The sequence below is a fragment of the Panthera onca genome, chromosome E1 (genome assembly GCF_046562875.1).
Source record: "Panthera onca isolate mPanOnc1 chromosome E1, mPanOnc1 haplotype 2, whole genome shotgun sequence".
NCBI lineage: Eukaryota > Metazoa > Chordata > Mammalia > Carnivora > Felidae > Panthera > Panthera onca.
Genome location: NC_138352.1, coordinates 25,795,736 through 25,816,741, shown reverse-complemented (window position 1 = coordinate 25,816,741; position 21,006 = coordinate 25,795,736). Strand labels below are relative to the sequence as shown.

Sequence of the window (21,006 nt, the reverse complement as noted above, 5' to 3'; positions counted from 1 at the left end):
TCTTACTCATAGTGGCGCCTGGGTGGCTCAGTTGGCTGAGCGTCAGACTCTTGGTTTCGGCTCAGGTCATGATCTCACGGTTCACGGGATCAAGCTCCACGTCAGGCTCGGGAGCCTGCTTGGACTCTCTCTGCCCCTCCCCCGCTCTCTCTTTCAAAATAAATAAACTAAAAAAAACCAAAATTAAAAGAAATCATTCATATTTTAACCAGATGTTAGTGCTTCCTGCTTTTCTATCGAATACACAGTTTTAAAAAGTTAAAACAAGTTTACTGCAGGACCTGAATAAACAGGGAGCTGTACCACATTCCCCAATAAACGGATACAAAACTCTGTACAAAGTGAATAAATAAATTGGACACCAAATATATGTAGTACATGTAAGTTTTAATTTAGAAATCTATATGTTTACATGTTATATACATATGTATAAATTCCCTTCTTACAAAGTTAATATAAAAAGTTAATATAGTTGCAGTCAGAATCTTACTGGGTTCTCTTTGGGCCTCAACAAAATTATTTGAAAAGTATATTAGACGCAAAAATGTCCAAGGATAGCCAAAATATAAATATTAAAAGGGACAGAAATATGAGACCTGCATTTCTATATATTAAAACATATAAACCCACTGCAATCAAAACAGAGGTGAAGGAGTAAACCAATGTTGAACAGAAGAAAAAATCTGGACATAGATCCAAATTATATGAGAATCACTCTATGATGTTGACATTTTAATTCAGCGAGAAAGGATTTTATAAATGTGTATGGTTGGTCAGGCATTTGGAAGAAAATAAAAGCTCCCTACCTTATACCAAATACAAAAATATATTCTAGATGAATTATAGATTTACATGCAAAAATCGAAACAATGTTGTTTATAGAGAGCATCTGCATGGCTCAGTCGGTTCAGCATCCAACCCGATTTCGGCTCAGGTCATGATCATAGGGTCATGGTTGAGCCCCACATCATGCTCCGTGCTGGGCACCGGGCCTGGGGCTTGCTTGGAATTCTCTTTCTTTCTCTGTGCCTCTGCTCTCTCTCCCTCTCTCTCTCTCAAAAAAAAATTATCTATATCTATCTATCTATATATATCATATGCATCATATCATATATATACATATCATTTGGGAAATTTGGGAGACTAAATGCATATATACCTTGGAGCAGGGCAGTCCTTACCAAGCCAGGCTAGAAACTATGTAAAGGAAAAGACAGATATTTCACAACAAGAATTTCATGTGTTTATTTTTAATATTTATTTATTTATTTTTGAGAGAGAGCGAGAGAGCATGGGGGAGGGGCAGAGAGAGAGAGAATCTTAATCAGGCTCTGCAGCTGTCAGCACAGAGCCCAACACATGGCTCGATCTCACAAATCATGAGATCATGACCTGCGCTGAAATCAAGAGCTTGACTCTTAACCAACTGAGCACCCAGGCGCCCCCACAACAAAAAAGTTTTAAATGTTATTAGCAGGCAAATCCAAATGGCCAATAAACAACTCTTTAGCCTAAGCAGTAGCCAGAGCATGCAAATTAAAGCAAGAATGAAAATCCATTTTTCACTGAAGGTGCTGATTGGAATAGGGTGGGAGGGGTTTCCAGTGAGGAAGATGAAGACTGCAGACGACATGAATAGGTATTTCTTTCTCTTTCTCTTTCACACACACAATAAATGGGAAAAAAATAAATCACAGTAATAATAAATACAAATTAATTTTTTTAATGTTTATTTATTTTTGAGAAAGAGAGAGACAGAGCGTGAGCAGGGGAGGGGCAGAGGGAGAAGGAGACACAGAATCCGAAGCAGGCTCCAGGCTCTGAGCTGTCAGCACAGAGCCCCACGCGGGGGTCAAATCCACAAGCTGTGAGACCATGACCTGAGCTGAAGGTGCCCCAAGAAATAAGAATTAAAAGAAAATGTCACTTTTCATGTATCTAGTTTGCAAAGATTTCTATAAATAATAACGCCTAGTGTTCTGTAGGTGAGGGTATGAGCACATATATGCTGCTGGAGGAAACACAAGATAGTAGAACCTTCTGGAAATCAATATATCAAAAAACTTGCATATGTACGTATCCCTGGACTCTGCAATTCCACGTGTATGCATTTATTCTCAAGAACAGAGAGGCACCTGTGGGGCTCAGTCGGTTAAGAATTTGACTCTTGGTTTCTGCTCAGGTCATGATCCTGCATGGCAGGGGCTCTCACAGGTCAGGCTCTGCACTGGCAGTGTGGAGCCTGCTTGGGATTCTCTCTCCCCCTTCCTCTCTGCTCCTCCCCCCCCCCCCCCCCACCATGCTGTCTCTGTCTCTCTCAAAGTAAATAAACAAACTTAAAAAAAAATAAAAGAAATAGAAACTGCTACAACCATGGATAGATAGATGTTTGATGGATAACGCTGATCGGGGGGAAATACAGCAGTGATCTCCTAACTATGATTTTTCAACCATATATATACATATATATTCAGGTGAAAAAAAAAAATATATATATATATGAGAGAGAGTATGTGTGAATGAGGGAGACGGGCAGAGGAAGAGAAAGAATCCAAAACATGGATTCTTGGCCCCATGCCCAGGACAGAGCTTGATGGGGGCTCCGGCCCATGACCCTGAGATCATGACCCGAGCCAAAGAATCAGATGCTCAACTGACTGAGCCACCGAGGCACCCCTTAATAATAACATAATGTATGTTTGAGTGCTAATATATATATTCTAAAACATCCACAGAAAATAAATTTTAAAAGGATACGTTAAAATCCCAACATTTTCTTCCCACATACCAACAGAGCATTTTCTGGAGGGTACTTACCTTACCCTGGAGACCACCTATCTCGTCTGTTGGTGGTAAAAAGCATCAGGGCTTAAGGTCAGTGAATTCTGTGAAAAGTGACCCTTGTGTCAAACCTCATGGAGAGACAAGACAGAACGGGATGGAACAGTCACCAGAACTAGAGAATGTTTATGTTCTTGGGACCACAAGAGGTTGGGGAACGAAAATAGAGCTCTAGTTTGATCAGAGGTCCTGGTCTTGCTCACGGTCAAGGCCGAATCCTGCGTGTACCACCCCCCCACCCCCGTGCCGTTCTCACCCCTGCCAGTGGGGCTCCCGTCCCATGCTGATATTATAAGAAAAATCCACACGGAAGTGGAGTCGACAGTAATTAAAAGCTGAATAACATGTGATCTAATTAAGTGCACGTGGGAAAAGGTCTGAGGCGTTTGGAAGAGGCAAGGTCATAAAGGAAAGAATTCTAGCGATCTGCAAAGAGCGAATCGGAGCCTAGGAACTCAAGGCTCAAGTGTGACATTCCCCATCGACTCGGGTCAATGCCGTGTAGGCGGTCCTATGGTGGCACCATCGCCCAGAAGGAAATGCCAGGAAACATCAAAAGCGTGCTCTCTCGGAACCCGTATGTTAGCCTAGGACTGGGGCAACGGCAGCGTCCTGTGGCATGGGCCCTCTTCCCGCCCCAGGAGGGGTGATGGGGGAACCAGCCTCGAGCTTCCCATCAGTCACAAAAGCAAGCACCGGCCCTTGTGCCTCCAGCGTGAAAGTGAAGGTTGATTTCAGGAAAGAAAAAAAAAAAAAAAAAAGAATCTGAGAATCTCATCACTTGGATATCCACTAACTACAGCCAGTTGAGTCTGACTTTGGCAAGTTCTTGCAGTCTCTAGAACCATCTCCTTCCTCTATTGAACGCAGAACATAGACAACAAAGATCCTCAAATACACAAATATAGAAAGATGCACGGAAAAGGATGTTTATTGCCAATACTCACCGTGAAGGAAAAGCGGAAAACCCAACTTTCCATGAAAAAAAAAAAAAAAGGTTAAATAAACAATATCCAATCTGTGCAATTCTTTTTATTATTAATACTTTTTATGTTTTTTTTTTTTTAATTTTTGAGAGAGAGAGACAGAGCGTGAGTGGGAGAGAGAGACACAGGATCCGAAGCAGGTTCCAGGCTCTGAGCTGTCAGCACAGACCCCGACGCGGGGCTCGAACTCACGGACCGCGAGATCATGACCTGAGCCGAAGTCAGATGCTTAACCCACTGAGCCACCCAGGCGCCCCCCTTCTGTGCAATTCTATGTCACAGTCAATAATGAGGATATGTATATTGATATGAAGAGGTCAAGATATCCTTAAAAATGCAAGCTGCAGAAAAGGTGCAGTGTGGCACCACTGATGTTTTGGAGGATACACAAAATTATGTTTCTATAGAACATTGCAATAGGAAGGGTAGATCAGGCACTCATGTTTTACCTGTGTAATTTCTTACCAGCGCCTTCCAGCCTTACAGTGAACATGCTGTCCGCCAGCCTGGAAGAGGTGGTGAGCCTACGGAACACCAGTCCCTCTGCATTTCCTCTCCCTGTTCCTTCTCCCGGTCTAGTCTCCCTCACGAGTCACTTCATGATTGACCTCCCTAGACAAAGAGCAAATGTTTATTAAGCATGTGCCGTTATGAATATACTCAGGATTTGGTAACGAAAGGAATGCTCTAGGAAAGTTGACCTGATTACAACAAGCAGCAATGCGAAGCGAGGCGGGTCGGGGGACAGGGGAACCAGTCAAGAGACTCCGTAACGGGCCAGGCATTACTCATCCTGTTCAAAGCTGTTTGGGGGTTCCCAGTGACAATAAAATAAAGGCGAAATTCCTGAGCTTAATATCCAACACTGTCCACAGGCTGGCTTCCAACACGTTTTTCTGATTCCTTCTATTACTTCCTCCCATCGGAAGCCTCCAGTCCAGTCTGGCTTTACTCTGGGTCCCTACCTCTGTTCACACAGTTACTTTTCCATTCTACCTTCCTAAATGTTGCTTCATTTAAAAATACAGACTCAGTTGGGGCACCTGGGTGGCTTAGTTGGTTAAGTGACCGACTTCGGCTCAGGTCATGATCTTGCAGTTTGTGAGTTCGAGCCCCGCGTCGGGCTCTGTGCTGACAGCTCGGAGCCTGGAGCCTACTTCGGATTCTGTGTCTCCCCGTCTCTACCCCTCCCCTGCTCACGCTCTGTGTCTGTGTCTCAATAATAATTAGATGTTTAAAAAAAAAAAATACAGACTCAGGGTGCCTGGGTGGCTCAGTCGGTTAAGCGTCCGACTTTGGCTCAGGTCATATCTCACAGTTTGTGAGTTCGAGCCCCACACTGAGCTCTGTGCTGTCAGGACAGAGACTGCTTCAGATCCTTTGTCCCCCTCTATCTCTGCCCCCCACCCCACTCATGCTCTTTCAAACATAAGCATTTAAGAAATTATAAATAGGGGCACCTGGGTGGCTCACTTGGTTGGGCATCCAGTTTCAGCTTAGGTCGTGATCTCACAGCTTGTGAGTTCAAGCCCCACGTCAGGCTCTGTGCTGACAACTCAGAGCCTGGAGCCTGCTTTGGATTCTGTGTCTCCCTCTCTCTCTGCCCCTACCCCGCTCGCGTGGTCTCTCTCTCTCACAAATAAATAAACATTTTAAAAAGTTGTAAATAAACAGTAATATATATATGTGTGTGTGTGTGTGTATATATATGCGTGTGTGTATATATATGTATATATATGTGTATACACAAACACATACATATATATAGAGAGAGAGAGACTCAAAGTTGTTCTTTAATGTGTACAGAGATTCAGTTTTGCCAGATGAAAAGTTCTGGAAATTGGTTGCACAACAACGTGAATGGACTTAACACTGCTAAACTGGACACTTGAAAATGATTAAGATGGTCAATTTCATGTTATGGGTATTTTACCCCAATTAAAAAAAAAAAAAAGAAATCAGGGGTGCCTCAGTGGCTCAGTTGGTTGAGCATTCAACTCTTGGGTTTCAGCTCAGGTCGTGATCTTGTGGTTTCATGAGTTTGAGCCCATCACACTCTGCACCGGCAGGGTGGAGCCTGCTTGGGATTCTCTCTCTCTCCCCCTCTCTCTGCCCCTTCCCCATTTGTGCTGTCTCTCTCTCAAATAAATAAACTTAAGGAAAAAAAAAAAGATTCTCTCTCTCCTTCTGCCCCTCCCCCCTTCTAAAATAATCAATCAATCAATCAATCAATCTGCTATTAAATGACTGGCCTCAGAAGCAAAATCAAAGCGCAAAGACAATGATAAACCGCGGCAACTGCTTTCGTGTTAAAAATATTTATTTTTCTAAAAGATCACACAAAAGTTGAGAAGAGAAAGGATACCAACTAGCCTACATCAAAATCCGGGCTGAGGAAGGACAAAGAGCTGCCTAAAGAAACTGGTAGCTAGAGCGAACTGCGAACATCCAGATGGCTGCTGGCCAACAGAGCCAGTGGCCCCAGTCAGCCACATTCACGAGCACCACCGAGGTGCAGCGGGGACAGCAAAGCTGCTGGCCCCCAACGTTCCTCCTTTTCAGGAAGGGCGAAGCAGGAGCTCACTCTTTAGACATGTTCTTGATGGTCTTGTGCTCCTTCATGGCCTTTTCCCAATCGGTGCCATTGAATTCCTCAATGACCACGCTCCGCACGGTGCCCTCATCTAGGCAATGGGGGGCGATTCCTAGGGGAGGGGACACAGAAAAAGCAAGGTCCCAGGTGTGAATGACAGCAGGTACTGTGCTGGCTCTTGGACAGACCCACACCCACAAGCGTCGCCGTACTGCCGATCCGTGTATCAACAGCGACACGCTGGTAAAGCTTTGCTTTCCTCACCTCTCAGATGGGGACCAGACTTCCTAAACCAGGGATGCCAAGGTTGGATACCATTCAGTGCCACGCCGAGAGTACAAAGATGCAAGCCTAGAACGATCTGACTGGCGGCCTGAAGAATCCACAGGCCTCTTCCAGGGTTTAGATAGAACTTCCTAAGCATTAAACACCTGCCCACCTTTATAGGATCTTATACCTCCCGAAAGCCTTTCTGGATTAAGGCAGGCAGGAAGGCCTCTCCACGGGACAGATGAGAACAAACGGGAGCTGCTGAACAAATGGGGCGGGGAGGACAAGGGTGCTGTCACGCCCCGCCCCCAACCATAAGGCACAAAACCGCCACGGTCACAGCGGCCCCACCACAGCTCTGGAGGGCGCCAGATCCCAGGGAACACCTGCTGCTTCCCACTCAACTCACACTGCATTTGCGGTCATCCTGAACAAGCGTCCGAAGCTTGCTTCCTCTCCTCAGACCCTAACTGCACCTGAAGAGGGGCTTGGGGATTCTGCTGTGTGTGTTTGAAACAAACAGAGTATTTTAATTTTTTAACATTTTTATTTTTGAGAGATAGAAGACAAAACGTTGAGTGGGGGAGGGGCAGGGAGGGAGACGCAGAATCCGAAGCAGGCTCCAGGCTCCGAGCTGTCAGCACAGAGCCCGACGTGGGGCTTGAACTCACAGAGCTGGAGTCGGATGCTTAACCGAGCCACCCAGGCGCCCCAAACGGAGTAATTTTTTAAATGGCATTATCAATCCTCCACATTCTTGCCTCCTTCACTCCCTTAACCATCACGGGTGTTAAAATTCCCTCCCCTACCCCCCCCCCCCCCCCCCCCGCCGGCCCCAACCCCGGCCCGTCTCCTCTTCTCTGTCCACCTTTTAATGTCAGCCCCAGCGACACGCAGCTCTGGCAGAGCCGGCCCAGGAAGGTTTCTGGGCGAATGACCAGAGCCAACCTTCTATGCCATCATTTGAGAAAAAAAAAAAAAGAACCTTGGCTGAAAGAGCCCTGTTCTTCCATAAGACGCGTGTGGAAGGGCCCGGCCAAGCAAGAGGCAAGCCAAATAGGCCCGCGTTGACCTGGAGCAGCCACACGGCGCGTCTCCGTGTCCTCCCACCCCCACCCCCGCCCTGCGCTGGCGGCCCATTCCCTTCACTTACCGAAGCCTCCAGGGTTCGAGCGGGGAGTGTAAAAGCTCTGAACGCCGCATCTCTTACAGAACGTGTGCTGCGCCTTGTGCGTGTTGAACGTGTATGTGGTTATACTCTCTGCTCCCTAAGCAAGAACAGGCAAAACAGATGTTCTCCTTTTACAAAGAGGTGGTTTTTTTTTGTTTGTTTGTTTTCTTGGTCATCAAAAAAAATTAAATCTTTTAAAAGGCTCAACGGGGGGGGGGGGGGGGGGGGGGCGGGAAGCCCTTTTGTAGGGCTTTCAGGATTATGAGGACATGTCCAATCTCCCGCAGAGACTGGAGGCGGCTCCGGGACAAGGGCCCACCTACGCCGCCCAGAGACACGTCGGCCCTGAGTGTGGCAGCTCACGGCTTCTCTTTGTCAAGTGCGTTGCCGAACAACTCAGCCTCAAGCGGTCCTGGATCCATGGCAAGACAGCACGTCCCATCAATGTCAGGAAGAGAAAATGCCCGCCTTCCGGGCCTAAAAGGCTCACCCCAGGGACTGGCTCTCCCTGTCCCCAACAGCACTGCTCGAGATCTTAAGACAAGTGTTGATTTTACTGGAGTTCATCTACTAAGGACAAACTAGGAAAAGAATATTTGCCAGACATCACGGTCAAAGGACCAATTTCCTTAATGGATAATACAAACGGGAAACTGGGCAGAAGGACACGAAACCGGGTAAACAGAGAAAAGGGAAAGCAAATCACTCTGCCACCTATGAAATGATATTCGCGCTCATAAACTGCAAGGTTATTTTTTTCACTGGCAGGTGGGCCAAAATAAAAGTTGGTTAACTTGGTACATGCGCTCTCAAATACCAGCCATGGGGACGTAAATTGCTAACATTTGGCAACATCTACCAAAATTGAAAAACACATCCTTTAGCACAGAAATTCCACTTCTAGAACTTTATCCTGCCATCAAAATTGCACGTCCATCCAAAGGTACGTACGCAGATACTACAGCACTGTTGAAAACAAGGCTACAGATAATTGGAAAAACGGAAAACGGCCATCAACAGAACACTGGTCACAGCAATGATGGACACCCATGAAACGGGGACACTGCAACTTTTAGAAAGAGTGAGACAGTTCTACTTCCAAATACTAACATGGAACAAACTCCACGGTTGAACATTAATTGAGAAACGAGGTATGAAATAACTTGTGTAGTAGATTATCATTTCCATTTTATTACCCTATTTGTTTGTGTACGTATGTATTTATTTGACCATTTCTGTTGTTTTCTTTTAATGTTTATTTTGGAGAGAGGGACAGAGCCAGACAGAGCACGAGCACGGGAGGGGCAGAGAGAGAGAGAGAGATACAGAATCCGAAGCAGGCTCCGGGCTCCGAGCCGGCAGCACAGAGCCCGACGCGGGGCTCGAACCCACGAACCGTGAGATCATGGCCCGAGCTGAAACCAAGAGTCGGCCGCTTAACCCACTGAGCCGCCCAGGCGCGCCCCCCCCCCCCCCAACATACTCCTCTTAACCTGACCTCTCGGTACCAGTCCTTCCGTTGTGAAACGGGTTGTCTGAGGGACACCACACTCGACCGACTTTCCTCCGTCCCCCCGGTGGCCATCCTTCTCAGGCCCCTCCGCCCAAGCCTCTGAGTGTCGGCAACTCAGTCTCACAGTTCAATGCTTCAGCAGCGGCAACTCCGCTCGCTGTCAACTCCAGACCGGCGCCCCCAGCTGCCCGTTTCCATCTCCGTCTCGGTGAACGTCTACCCCGTCCTCAGTTGGGACTTTTCCAAGAAAGAATCCCCGCGGCCAGCGCTCCCGCACGCCTGCTCCTCCCCCGGGAGCTGACCTCACCATCGCCGAGCTGCTGCTCGGGCCCCACAGCGTGGATGTGACTCCGACGCCTCTTTCCCCCTTCTCCACGTCCACCCTTTGTCTAACCCCGTTCACCCTTCCCCTGAAGCGGTGGCTCTCCGAGTGTGGTCCCAGGACCGGCAGCATCACCGTCACCCGCGAACTTGCAAGAAAGGTCAATTCTTGGGCCTCCCCTCCCAGCCCTACGGCGATCTCCTTTAACACGCCCTCTGGCTGACCCTGCATGCACTGAAGCTTGAGAGCCACCGCTCGGAAATAAACCCCAAATATCTATTTTCCTTCTGTCGCCATGACTACCACCCCAATCCAGGCTCCCGTCACCTCTCCCTTGCCCCCCCACCAGCAACCTCCTGGCTGCCTCCCTGTCTCCGTGCTTACCCCCTCACAATCCATTCCCCACACAGCCGCCAAAGCGAGCTTTGAAATCGTCCAAGCGGGCCTTGTCACCACCCTGCTCGCAACCCTCCACGGGCTTCACACGGTCTCCTTGTCTGGTCCCGTTTCTGTCCCTGATGCCATCTGGGTCCGCTCCTTCACCTGCACCCCACAGAGCACCCGTCTGGCCGCTGTTGAGCTCCTTAGACGTGCCAAGCACGTGCCCCTCTGCGACAAGCATTCCCTTTGCCTGGGACACTCTTCCAGCCCCGGCCTCCCCCCCACGTCTTCACCATGTAAACCCCAGCCAGACCTTCCCTAACCGAGCTACACTAGCCACCCAGCAACCTTCTATCACATTGCTCTATTTTAACTTTCCACATGGCCTTACTGGACTTTTTCTTATTTATCTGTCTGCCCACCTAAAACACATAAACTAAGAGAACAAGGGCCTTGTCTGTCGAGTTGGCTGCTGGGTTTCAGTGGGTCGGTGCTGGGCCATGCGGGGTGTCCCAGAAATACTTGTTGAATGAAGAGGTTTTGCACTTAATTAAAAATCAAACAAACAAAATCACTCCTTCCACAGGCTAGGGCTGAGTATGTTGCTCTAGGGCACCAGGAAAATGCAGTAGTGGCAGGCCTAAGGAGGAAAAAAGTATCAATTCCAAGACCCAAGAGCCAATGGCTGTACCTGCTGACGCCTTCGGGAACCATCTGTCACAGGTGCTCAGGGACGAAGCTGAACTGGGGCCACAGCCTCCAGCAGGCTTCCGAGGAGAGCACAGTGGCATTCTACGGGTTTACGGGAAAGATGGAGAAGTGTGCTGCCCGGGCGTGCCCCTCCTCTCCCGGGCGCCCCCACAAAGGATCAAGGGGCAAACAAAGAAAAGGAGACAAATAAGCCCCAAGCGTCTGGGATTAAAAATCTCACTAACCAGGAAAGACCATCACTCATTCATTCATTCACTCAGGTTTTCCTCCCAGACCCCGAGGGCCTGTTCGATGCCACGCCCACAAGACCGGAAGCTGACAAAAGGTGGCACTTGGGAGACCCTAATAAAGGAGACAGACATGGAAACACAGTATTACACCAAAGCACAGAGAAGTCTGTCAGACCACAGGAGGGGCAACGGGGACCGAGGGTGCAACTGAATCCCCATCCTACCCCGTTATTAGCACCGGTGTGCCAAAGCCTTTTTTAAAAAGGTTATATTCTTTGACCAGAGATTTTATTTCCAAGAGAATTGATCCTAAAGGAATTGCTAAATTACCAAAGATTTATACACGGGGAGGTTCATCACAGTGTTGTTTGTAACTGGGGGGAAAACTGCACTCAACCTAGAAGTTCAAATACAGGAATATGGTACATTCACGTAACAAAATATGCTGCAAATACAGGAATGGCAGTATAGATACATTAGGAAATGATTGGGTGGGGGGGAGAGGTTCAGGGGCTGAAGGACAATGGAGGGAAGATCTACTTTTGTACCTTTCAAAACCTCCACCCAGCACAAAAGAGTTCCCCAAAATAGTAAAGTTAAAACGTGTTTAAATCAGCAAGATCCATCAACATGCTGCCTACAAGAGACTCACTTCAGACCTAAGGACACATGTAGAAGGAAAGTGAAGGGACAAAAAAACATTTACCATGCAAATGGAAGCAAAAAGAAAGCTGGAGTAGCAAGACTTCCATCAGAAAAAACAGACTTTAAAACAAAGAGACGGGGCGCGCCTGGGTGGCTCAGTCGGTTAAGTGTCCGACTTCAGCTCAGGTCATGATCTCGCAGTTTGTGAGTTCGAGCCTCACGTGGGGCTCTGCCAGGAGCCTGCTTCAGATTTTGTGTCTCCCCCTCTCTCTGCCCCTCCCCCGCTCATGCTCGCGCGCGCGCGCGCTCTCTCTCTCTCTCATAAACAAACATTTAAGAAAAGAAAAATTTTAGGGGCGCCTGGGTGGCGCAGTCGGTTAAGCGTCCGACTTCGGCCAGGTCGCGATCTCGCGGTCCGTGAGTTCGAGCCCCGCGTCAGGCTCTGGGCTGATGGCTCGGAGCCTGGAGCCTGTTTCCGATTCTGTGTCTCCCTCTCTCTCTGCCCCTCCCCCGTTCATGCTCTGTCTCTCTCTGTCTGTCCCAAAAATAAAAAAAATAAAATAAAAAAAATAAAAAAAAAAAAAAAAGAAAAGAAAAATTTTAAAACAAAGAGACAAAGACACTACAAAATGATAAAGGAACGATCCAACGGAGTAAATAATTGTAAATATCTATGGACCCAACATGAAAGCACCTAAATTCATCGAGCAACTATTCACAGACATAAAGAAATGGACGGTAATACAATCATAGGGGAGGCCTTCACGCCCCACTTATGTCAATGGATAGATCACTTGGACAGAAAATCAACAAGGAAACAGTGCCTTTGAAAAATAATTCGAGCATATGGCACTGAGTCTACTTCTGAGCCTCTATTCCTTTCTATTGATCCACATCTCTGACCATGTAACACTACCCTGATGACTACGTCTACACAATAAGCCTTCACACAATAAGCCTTCAGGTCAAGCGGAGTTACTTTGTTCCACTTCATTGTTCTCTGTGGAGATTGTTTTAGGTATTTTAGGGCCTGTGTGTGTTTCCCAATAAATTTTATAGTTAATCTTGCCTATGTCTGCAAAAGGCCTCCTGGGGTTTTGACAGAAATTGCATTAAACCTATAGGCAGGCAGGGTGGGGAGAAGGAACATCAATACTATGTTGCCATCCACAGACACATGGTGTCTGTCCACTTACCCAGTTCTTCTCAATAACTTCATCAACCTTCTATGATATTCAGGACACAGATCAGGGAAGCATTTTGTTAACTGAACACCTAAGTATTTAACTTTCTTTGCATTACTTCAAATGGTATGATGGTCTCAATTTGTTTCTTAATGTCCATTATTTGTATTGGAAATGCACTTGATTTTGAAAACTGGGATATAATTCACACACCATAAAATTCACCATTTTAATGTTTATTGCTGCATTATTTATAATAGCCAAAATATGGAAACAACCTAAGCATCCGCTGATGAGTGAATGGATAAAGAGGTACGGTGTACAGACACACACGCACACACACACACACAAACACACACACACAATGGAATACTATTCAGCCATTAAAAAGAATGAAATCTTGCCATTTGCAACAGCATGGATGGACCTTAAGGGAATTATGGTAATTGAAATAAGTCAGAGAAAAACAAATACTGTATAATCGCATTTACATGCAGAATTTAAAAACAAAACAAAAAACTAAGCTTAAGATTGGTGGTTGGCAGAGGCAAGGGGGTGGGTAGTCAAAATGGGCGAAGGAGGTCAAAAGCTACGAACTTTTGGTTACAAACAGGCCTGGAAATGTAACGCACAGCATGGTGACTATAGTTAACAATGCTGCTGCTGTGTATTTGAAAGCTGCTAAGAGAAGAAATCTTAAAAGTCCTCGTCACAAGATGGGGCACCTGGGTGGCTCAGGTCATGATCTCACCATTTGTGAGTTCGAGCCCCACGTCGGGCTCTGTGCTGATGGCTCAGAGCCTGGAGCCTGCTTCGGATTCTGTGTCTCCCTCTCTCTCTCTGCCCCTCCCCTGCTCACGCTCTGTCTCTCTCTCTCAAAAATAAATAAAACATTAAAAAAATTAAAAAAAAAAAAAGTCCTCACCAGAAGAAAAAAAATATTCTGTATGGGCGGTGACAGATGTTAACTAGACTAACTGTGCTGACCATTTTGCAATATATACAAATATTGAATCATTATGATGTACCCCTGAAACTGTTATATATCAACTATACCTCAACAGAAATTTTAATTCATCATTAAACAAAGTTTTTAAGTCATATATTTTTCATGGGGAAATGATAAAATGTTGGTTATACAACAGAAAAAAAAGATAAAATCCTACTCTGATAACATATACAATATTATTATTTAGTTGTGTTTACCCACATAGAAAATAATGCACGAGGATCTATACCCAAATGTAACAGTAGTTACCTTTGGTTGATGGGATTTGGGTAACCGTATTTATTTTTTGATTCTATTTTTAACGTTTCTACAGTCACATCAAACCTTCATCCAAAATCTCAAGGGGGAAAATAATATAGCCTTGTAGAAATACACGTGAAACCTGGGGTGACAAGGAAAATGAAGGCCCCCTGAAGAGGTCCTGCTGTGCTCCCCGAGGACCCGCCGGGAGTCAGGGGCTCCTCCCACCTGCTCTTAGCACTAACCTTCAGGAGCTTGAAGCGAGAAGCTGGGACAATGAAGTGTCTATTCTGTTTCTTCTTGCAAATGCTGCAGCTACAAAAAAAAAGAGCAGTTCCCAGATTGTGAAACCAGCACCCCCCCCCCCGCCCCACCAGTATGTCCCCAGAGGTGAAGCCCCGGTCAGCACGGTTCAGGGAAAGGAGAGCTCACGCAGATGGACGGGCCACCGGGGGTCTTGGCTCAGCGGTCAAAGCTGCATACCCCTCGGAAAACCGGACCGTCACGACCACATTCCTGCTGCCTACTCTCCCACACTACCCCCCCCCCACACCCTATTACAGTGAAGGGGATTCTGGATTCTAGAAACACTTAGAAAACAAACGTCAGGCATGGGTACCATCTTATGCCTCCGGGATCCCCACACCTAAAGTGGACAAGGTGGTTTGGGTTTCCTGCTTCCCCATCTGTACATCACAGAAAGCCTGGCCTCCGAGTCGGATGAATCCTCGGAATGACCATCTTCGGAATCAAATCTAAATCCCCCTTTTCCGTCCGCCTTTGAGAAAAAGGTCGAATTTCATATAGAATCCTCTAACAGATTGTCCCCACGGTGCTGCTTCTCCAATCTGGACTCCACCGCTAGCAGCCTGGTCGGTTCTCCATGCGAGTAATTCCGTGGTGTTTATGTATCATCCCTATGTGATTCAGGGACTGCACCGTCGAGGGGGCAAAAAAGGACCGGACCCCGTTGAACAACTAGTTGCCTGCTAACTATGGGTTCAGAAGCCACAGCCTGTCGTGCCTTTGTTTTATGACAACTGGCCTGGGAAGGTGCTAGAAGCGGGCCCTCCGTGAATCCTGCTGGGACCATCTGCCTCATCCAGAACAGAGCCCGAGGGCCTGGAGCATGGAAGCTTCCAGGTGTGCACAGCCTCCACTCGTATCCCCCCGCTTACCCCCACCTCTAGACTCCTGTGAGGACTGTGCCCAACCAAGGCTTGTCATTCCGTGCCCAGCCTGACCTGCCTCCAGCTAACTGCTCCGTGTCAACCCTCCACCAGTACAGTCTGAGGGGTGATGCTGGGAGGCATAAGCCTGGAGGGCCCTGCTCTATGTCACCCGGGGAATGTACTGTAGGAGTGAGCTCGCTTGTGTGCTCGCTCTCTCTCTCTCTCTCTCTTTCTCACAGAGCAGGCTCGGTTATTTTTAGCTTCCCCCCATGTTTAAAAAAAATATATTACCGAAAACGTCTAGTATATACGAAAGGGAAAAAAAAATAGAAGGAACCCTTACGTACCCATCACCCGAGGCCAACAGCGATGAGCTGGTGGCCAACGCTGTCTCCCCGGTACCCTGACTCCCCAGGTGATGTTTTAACTCTCAAGTCCCCGCCAGCAACTCGGGAAGAGAAAACTCACTTGCAGTCAAAGATGTGCAAGTCCGCCGAGGCCCAAACTTCAAAACGAACCGCCCCACAGTGGCAGCCTCCGGTGTGTTTCACCAGGCCCTGGTATTCGCTACGGGAAACAAAAAATCAGAAAGATAAGGAGTTCTGGACAGTCAGGCAGGACCTTGTTGCACAGCTCACGCTTTCTCTCTCTCTCTCTCTCTCTCTCCTTGTTGGAACAAGGAAGCAGGATGGGACAAAAGTCTTCTCTTGAGGAGGTACTGGCAATGCTATAAAAGAAAGGCCTTTTATAAAGGTCTTTTCGATGACCTCTCGTTTAAAAAATTTCTTATATTCTATTAGGTCGCAAAAATAAAACATTCCAAAAATATGCACCATGGGACTTGGGTAGAGGATCCTGATCCCACCCACTCAAACATGTGTATTTACATGTCGAAGACTTACCTGGATTTTTTAATTTTAATTTTTAAATGAGCTAGACACCCGGGAGAGAACAGTGAGATACAGCAGACAAGGCTCCTGGCCCTGGCAACCATAGGCAGCCATCAAAGAAATGACCCAAGTAGTATTTAAGGGACTGTGGTAGTACAAACCGCTAGGAAAAAGTAAAACGAGGGGACCTGAATCTGGTAGTTGGGAAAAGGCTTCTTCTGAGAAGAATTCTGGAATGTTTGCTACACTCCCCACCAGTATCTTGCATATACAGGACTCTTTACAGAGCTATACGTACACATTACATTCTTTTTAAGTTTATTTATTTATTTTGAGAGAGAGAGAGCACACGAGCGAGGGAAGGGCAGAGAGACAGTGAGAGAGAGAATTCTGAGCAGGCTCCATACTGTGAGAGCAGAGCCCCATGTGGGGCTTGAACCCACCAACCATGAGATCATGACCTGAGCTGAAACCAAGAGTCGGACACTTAACCAACTGAGTTACCCAGGCGCCCCATATGACATGCTATTTTAATCCTTTTAAAACATATGTAAGCCAGGCCCTTAACTGAACTTTATTAAGCTTGATAAGTAACATCAAATTGGCACTCCAAAAGGGCTGAACACTTCTCAGCAATGAGAAAAACTTTCACTGTCCCTGCTCAAGCAATAATTACAGGAAAAAAAAAACATGCAGTTTTATTTTGCATTTTTTTTTTTTTTTTTTTTTTTTTTTTTTTTGGTTATTCCACATTTCTTTACAGGTTGAATCAGTGAACTTGTATTTAAAATCTTTTCTGCACAGGGGCGCCTGGGTGGCGCAGTCGGTTAAGCGTCCGACTTCAGCCAGGTCACGATCTCACGGTCCATGAGTTCGAGCCCCGAGTCAGGCTCTGGGCTGATGGCTCAGAGCCTGGAGCCTGTTTCTGATTCTGTGTCTCCCTCTCTCTCTGCCCCTCCCCCGTTCATGCTATGTCTCTCTCTGTCCCAAAAATAAATAAAAAACGTTGAAAAAAAAAAAAATTAAAAAAAAAATAATAATAAAATCTTTTCTGCACATACAAATAACGCTCATTGTAAAAAAAAAAAAATTAAAACATTACAACATTTGATAATGTTAAAAAAGAAAGCCTCCTATAATCTTAACACCCGGAGCGATCCACAGTTAACTATATGCAATAGATTCCTGCAGACTTCTTTCTATACAATAATATTTTCACAAAGCAGTGCGGAGTTATGCATTCTTTTTGCATGTAAGTTAATTTAGTGCGTTTTGTTTTTTTAAAATAAGTGTACGCACTCAAACCAATCTGACAGGTAAAAACAAAACAAAACGAGCTCCCTTGTCTGTTATCAACATTTTAAAATCATTTTCTTGACCACTTATCAAGTTTGTTTTAAAGTAAAAATTTACTACAAGTTTGAGTTTTACATTTCATGGGGTCTTTATAGCCCTTACACCTAGCAATGGGCAGCACATCATAGGGGCTCAAAAATGTTTAATGACGAATGTAAAAAAAAAAAAAAATGCTCAGCCTGCAGTCCAAGACGATAAATCAGAAAGTGAAGCACACAGGTAACCAAATATTTCACCTCCGAGAAGACGCACCCTAACCACTTTCTTCTGGATTAAGGACAAAAGAACATTTTTTGATCAAGAAAAGGCGTAACCCTCGGGTTGTTATGCAATTGTTAGGTCGGCCTGGTTTTTCCTGTGGTTTTGACTGCTCTTCGTAATTCATAAAATCACGGACACGGAGCTAGATTATCAGGGTGCTAAAATATTTCTCCGCAGCACAACTGTCCTACGGGGCAGGGATCCAGATGCTCCGGCAGCCGCTGCCGGAGTTCATAGCTGGTTTCTAACACCACGGACACTCTGAAATCCTCCCCTGGCCCCATCCGTCTCAGGTCCTGGGGGTTCTTCTCCCGCTGGAGCAACGCTGGGGGAGCGCGAAGGAGAGCGGGCCACCCAGGGGCATCGAGGCCCCCCTCCCTCCGCTTAGGTACCCGCGAAGCCGTCCCGGATGCCGAGCATCTCTTCGCGCGCGCTTCTCTCGGGATCAATACCCCCTCCCCCGCACTCCGCTCCCTCCCAGGGAGCGCCGGGAACAATAACGGGATCTCGCCTCCCGGTTGGTTCCAAACTATTCCAGCTTTTCTGCCCACCCGCCGGCCTCTCCCTGCCCCCCTCTCTCCAAAAACACGTGCGCAAATATAAAAAGCGACCCGGGTAGGAGCACAAAGTCGTGGGCTTTATCGTCTCCTCGCTGGGAAAGGCCCCCGCACCCTCGGCGCGCCCAGACGAGGGACAACGTCCCGAGCACGATGGCTGTCCCCGGGAAAGACCCTTTGTGTCCCAGGACGCGGCGCGGCTCTTCTCACGCTCCGGGACGCAGTGCCCCGTCAAGGGCCGCACGCCGGCCCCGAGCCAAGCCTCGCGGCCGTGCCACTTAGAGACGCGCCCGGTGCTAGCACCCGGGAACGCGTGGGTCACGGTGCGGGAAAGGACGCGGAGCCGAAAACCTGCCCCGGCCCGCGCGGCAGCCGCTCTCGCGCTGAGGGCGTCCGCGTGGCGCCGGGTCCCGCGCCCGGCCCCGGCCGCACTCACAAGGTGTCCAGCAGCAGCTTGGCGGCGCCCTCGAAGGTGAGTCTGTGTCGCTTCTGGAACGTCTCCCAGCGCTCCCGCTGGTCGCCCAGGTCGGGCAGCGAGGCAGCGGGCGAGGCGGGGGGGGGCGGCGGCGGCGGCGGCGGCGGCGGCGGCGGCGGCGGGAGCAGAGGCAGCTCCGGCGGCGGCTGCCCGGGGCCCGCCTCCTGGGCCCGCGGCGACGACTGCGTCGGCCGCCGCTTCGCCGACGGCTGCCTCGCCGCCGCCCTGCTCTCGCCCCCGGCCTGGCCCGTGGAGCGCCGGGAGCGGCTGGCGCTGGGGGCCGAGGGGGCGGCCGCGGGGGCCCCGGAGGCTCCCGGCCGCTTCTGCACGCGTGGCTTGGCGGCCGCGCCGCTTCTCGCCCGCCGCATGGCTCCCGCAGCCAGGCGCGCAGGCCTCGCCGCCCGCGCGTCCCCGCCGCTCCGCGCGTCCCCGTGCCGCCCCGCGCGCGTCTCCGTCCGCCAACCAACCGACCCGCCCAGGGGGCGCTGCACCCGCGGCCGGGGCCCCGGCCGGGGGCACCTGGCTGCCCCCCTTACCCCTCCCCCCGCCCCGGGGGCTGCAAGTTACAGCCCACGCTCTCCCGCCCGCCTCAGGGCCTGCACCTGCCCGCTCCACCCTGCAGGCCTAACGGGACGGCGCCTCGGGCCTCCGCTCGCGACACCCACAGCCCACTGGCACCTGCGGAGGAGACTCCGTCCCCTCTGATTCCCTACATTCTTGACCTGGAGAGTCCAGGGTCAGCCCTGAATGCACAGCCACATCGGAGCGGCCAGCCTGGAGTAACTTCGTCTCCAAGAGGAGGGCAGTACCTACCTTGCAGGAGCCATCGTGCACCTGAAATGAGCTCATGCGTGTAAATGGCCAGGCACCTGCTGTCTGCCAGACAAATAGCAGGTGAAATCGTGGCTCTTAAACTTGGTCTCTCTTGCCAGATTATGAAACAGATTTTTTAAAATGTTTATTTGTTTGAGATAGCGCAAGTTGGGGGAGGGGGGTAGAGGCAGAGGCAGAGGAAGAGAGAAAGAGATTATCCCAAACGGGCTCCGCACTCCGAACGCAGACCCGTCCCGGGAGCTGGGGCCCACGAACCAAGAGATCATGACTGGAGCGGAAACCAAGAGTCAGACATCCAACTGACTGAGCCACCCAGGCCCCAACAGATTGTTTTTTTTTAATTTAGTAAATGAATGAACGGCAGCAAATCCCACAGGACAGCACCAAAGTTTCAAGACAAAAATCACAGGAACCACTGATGGCGCCCAGGTATTTGCTAAACCTATTCCTTGCTCTATTTTATTCCTATCTTCAAAGAAATACCATTTTCTTTTACTCATTCTTCTACTGTTTTATTTTCTACTTCCTTAATTTCGACTTTCCTCTTTATTAACACTATTTTTACCTTATTAGTTTAATAGTTTATTGAATTAAATAGTTTATTTTTAGTATTTTTTGGTAACCAAAATATTAATGTTTATTTATTTTTCAGAGACAGAGACAGAGCAGGAGTGGGGGAGGGGAAGAGAGAGAGGGAAACACAGAATCTGAAGCAGAATCTGAAGCAAGCTCCAGGCTCTGAGCTGTCAGCACAGAGCCGGATGCGGGGCTCAAACTTGTGAACCCAGAGATCATGACCTGAGGAGAAGTTGGACGCTCAACTGACTGAGCCACCCAGGCGCCCCGGTAAGCAAAATATTAATGACTATACATTTTCCTCTGAGTATGGCTTTAACTGTGTCCAATAGAGTTTCATACGAAGTGGGGTTTTTTTTCTTAAAAATTTCCAAATAATCTATAGTTTCAGTTTTTCCTATTTTCTTTATTGAAGGTATGTATAGTTTATATACAGCAAAATGCAGATATTTTAAAAGCAAAGCCTATGTAACCACCACCAGTTCAAAGATAGAACATTTCCAGCACTCCAGAGAGCTTCTCTCAGGTAAAAGAAAACAGGGGATTCCTATCCTGACTTCTATCACATAGGTTAGTTTTACCTATTCTTGAAATTCATTTTAGAGGGCGCCTGGGTGGCTTAGTCGGTGTCTGACTTTGCCTCAGGTCATGATCTCATGGCTCGTCGTTCACAGGTTCGAGCCCCAAGCCCCGTGGGTTCAAGCCCTGGGTTCAAGCCCTGAGCCCCACATCGGGCTCTGTGCTGACAGCTCAAAGCCTGGAGCCTTCTTTGGATTCTGTGTCTCCCTC

The 21,006-nt window shown here is 48.2% G+C and overlaps 1 protein-coding gene across 4 annotated transcripts; it reads right to left on the bottom strand.

The window, feature by feature from the left end:
* Positions 1-3,886: 3,886 nt before the first annotated feature.
* On the bottom strand, positions 3,887-19,261 carry CENPV (centromere protein V). Of its 4 annotated transcripts, none has more exons than XR_014136053.1 (6): positions 18,769-19,259; positions 15,737-15,835; positions 14,342-14,411; positions 7,844-7,958; positions 4,293-4,439; positions 3,887-4,037 (listed from the first exon to the last, which is right to left on the bottom strand). XR_014136053.1 is itself a non-coding variant. In XM_060647195.3 (6 exons), exons 1-6 carry the CDS (start codon positions 19,173-19,175, stop codon positions 6,512-6,514), a joined length of 783 nt encoding a protein of 260 aa, XP_060503178.3. In that variant the 5' UTR covers positions 19,176-19,261; the 3' UTR covers positions 6,130-6,511. The 4 variants fall into 4 exon arrangements, 3 of the variants coding, with proteins under 3 accessions (XP_060503178.3, XP_060503177.3, XP_060503179.3); XM_060647195.3 differs by lacking the exons at positions 3,887-4,037; positions 4,293-4,439 and adding exons at positions 6,130-6,532; positions 6,878-6,948 and having other exon boundaries at positions 18,769-19,261; XM_060647196.3 differs by lacking the exons at positions 3,887-4,037; positions 4,293-4,439 and adding exons at positions 6,422-6,532; positions 6,860-6,948 and having other exon boundaries at positions 18,769-19,261.
* Between the last annotated feature and the right edge of the window lie 1,745 nt (positions 19,262-21,006).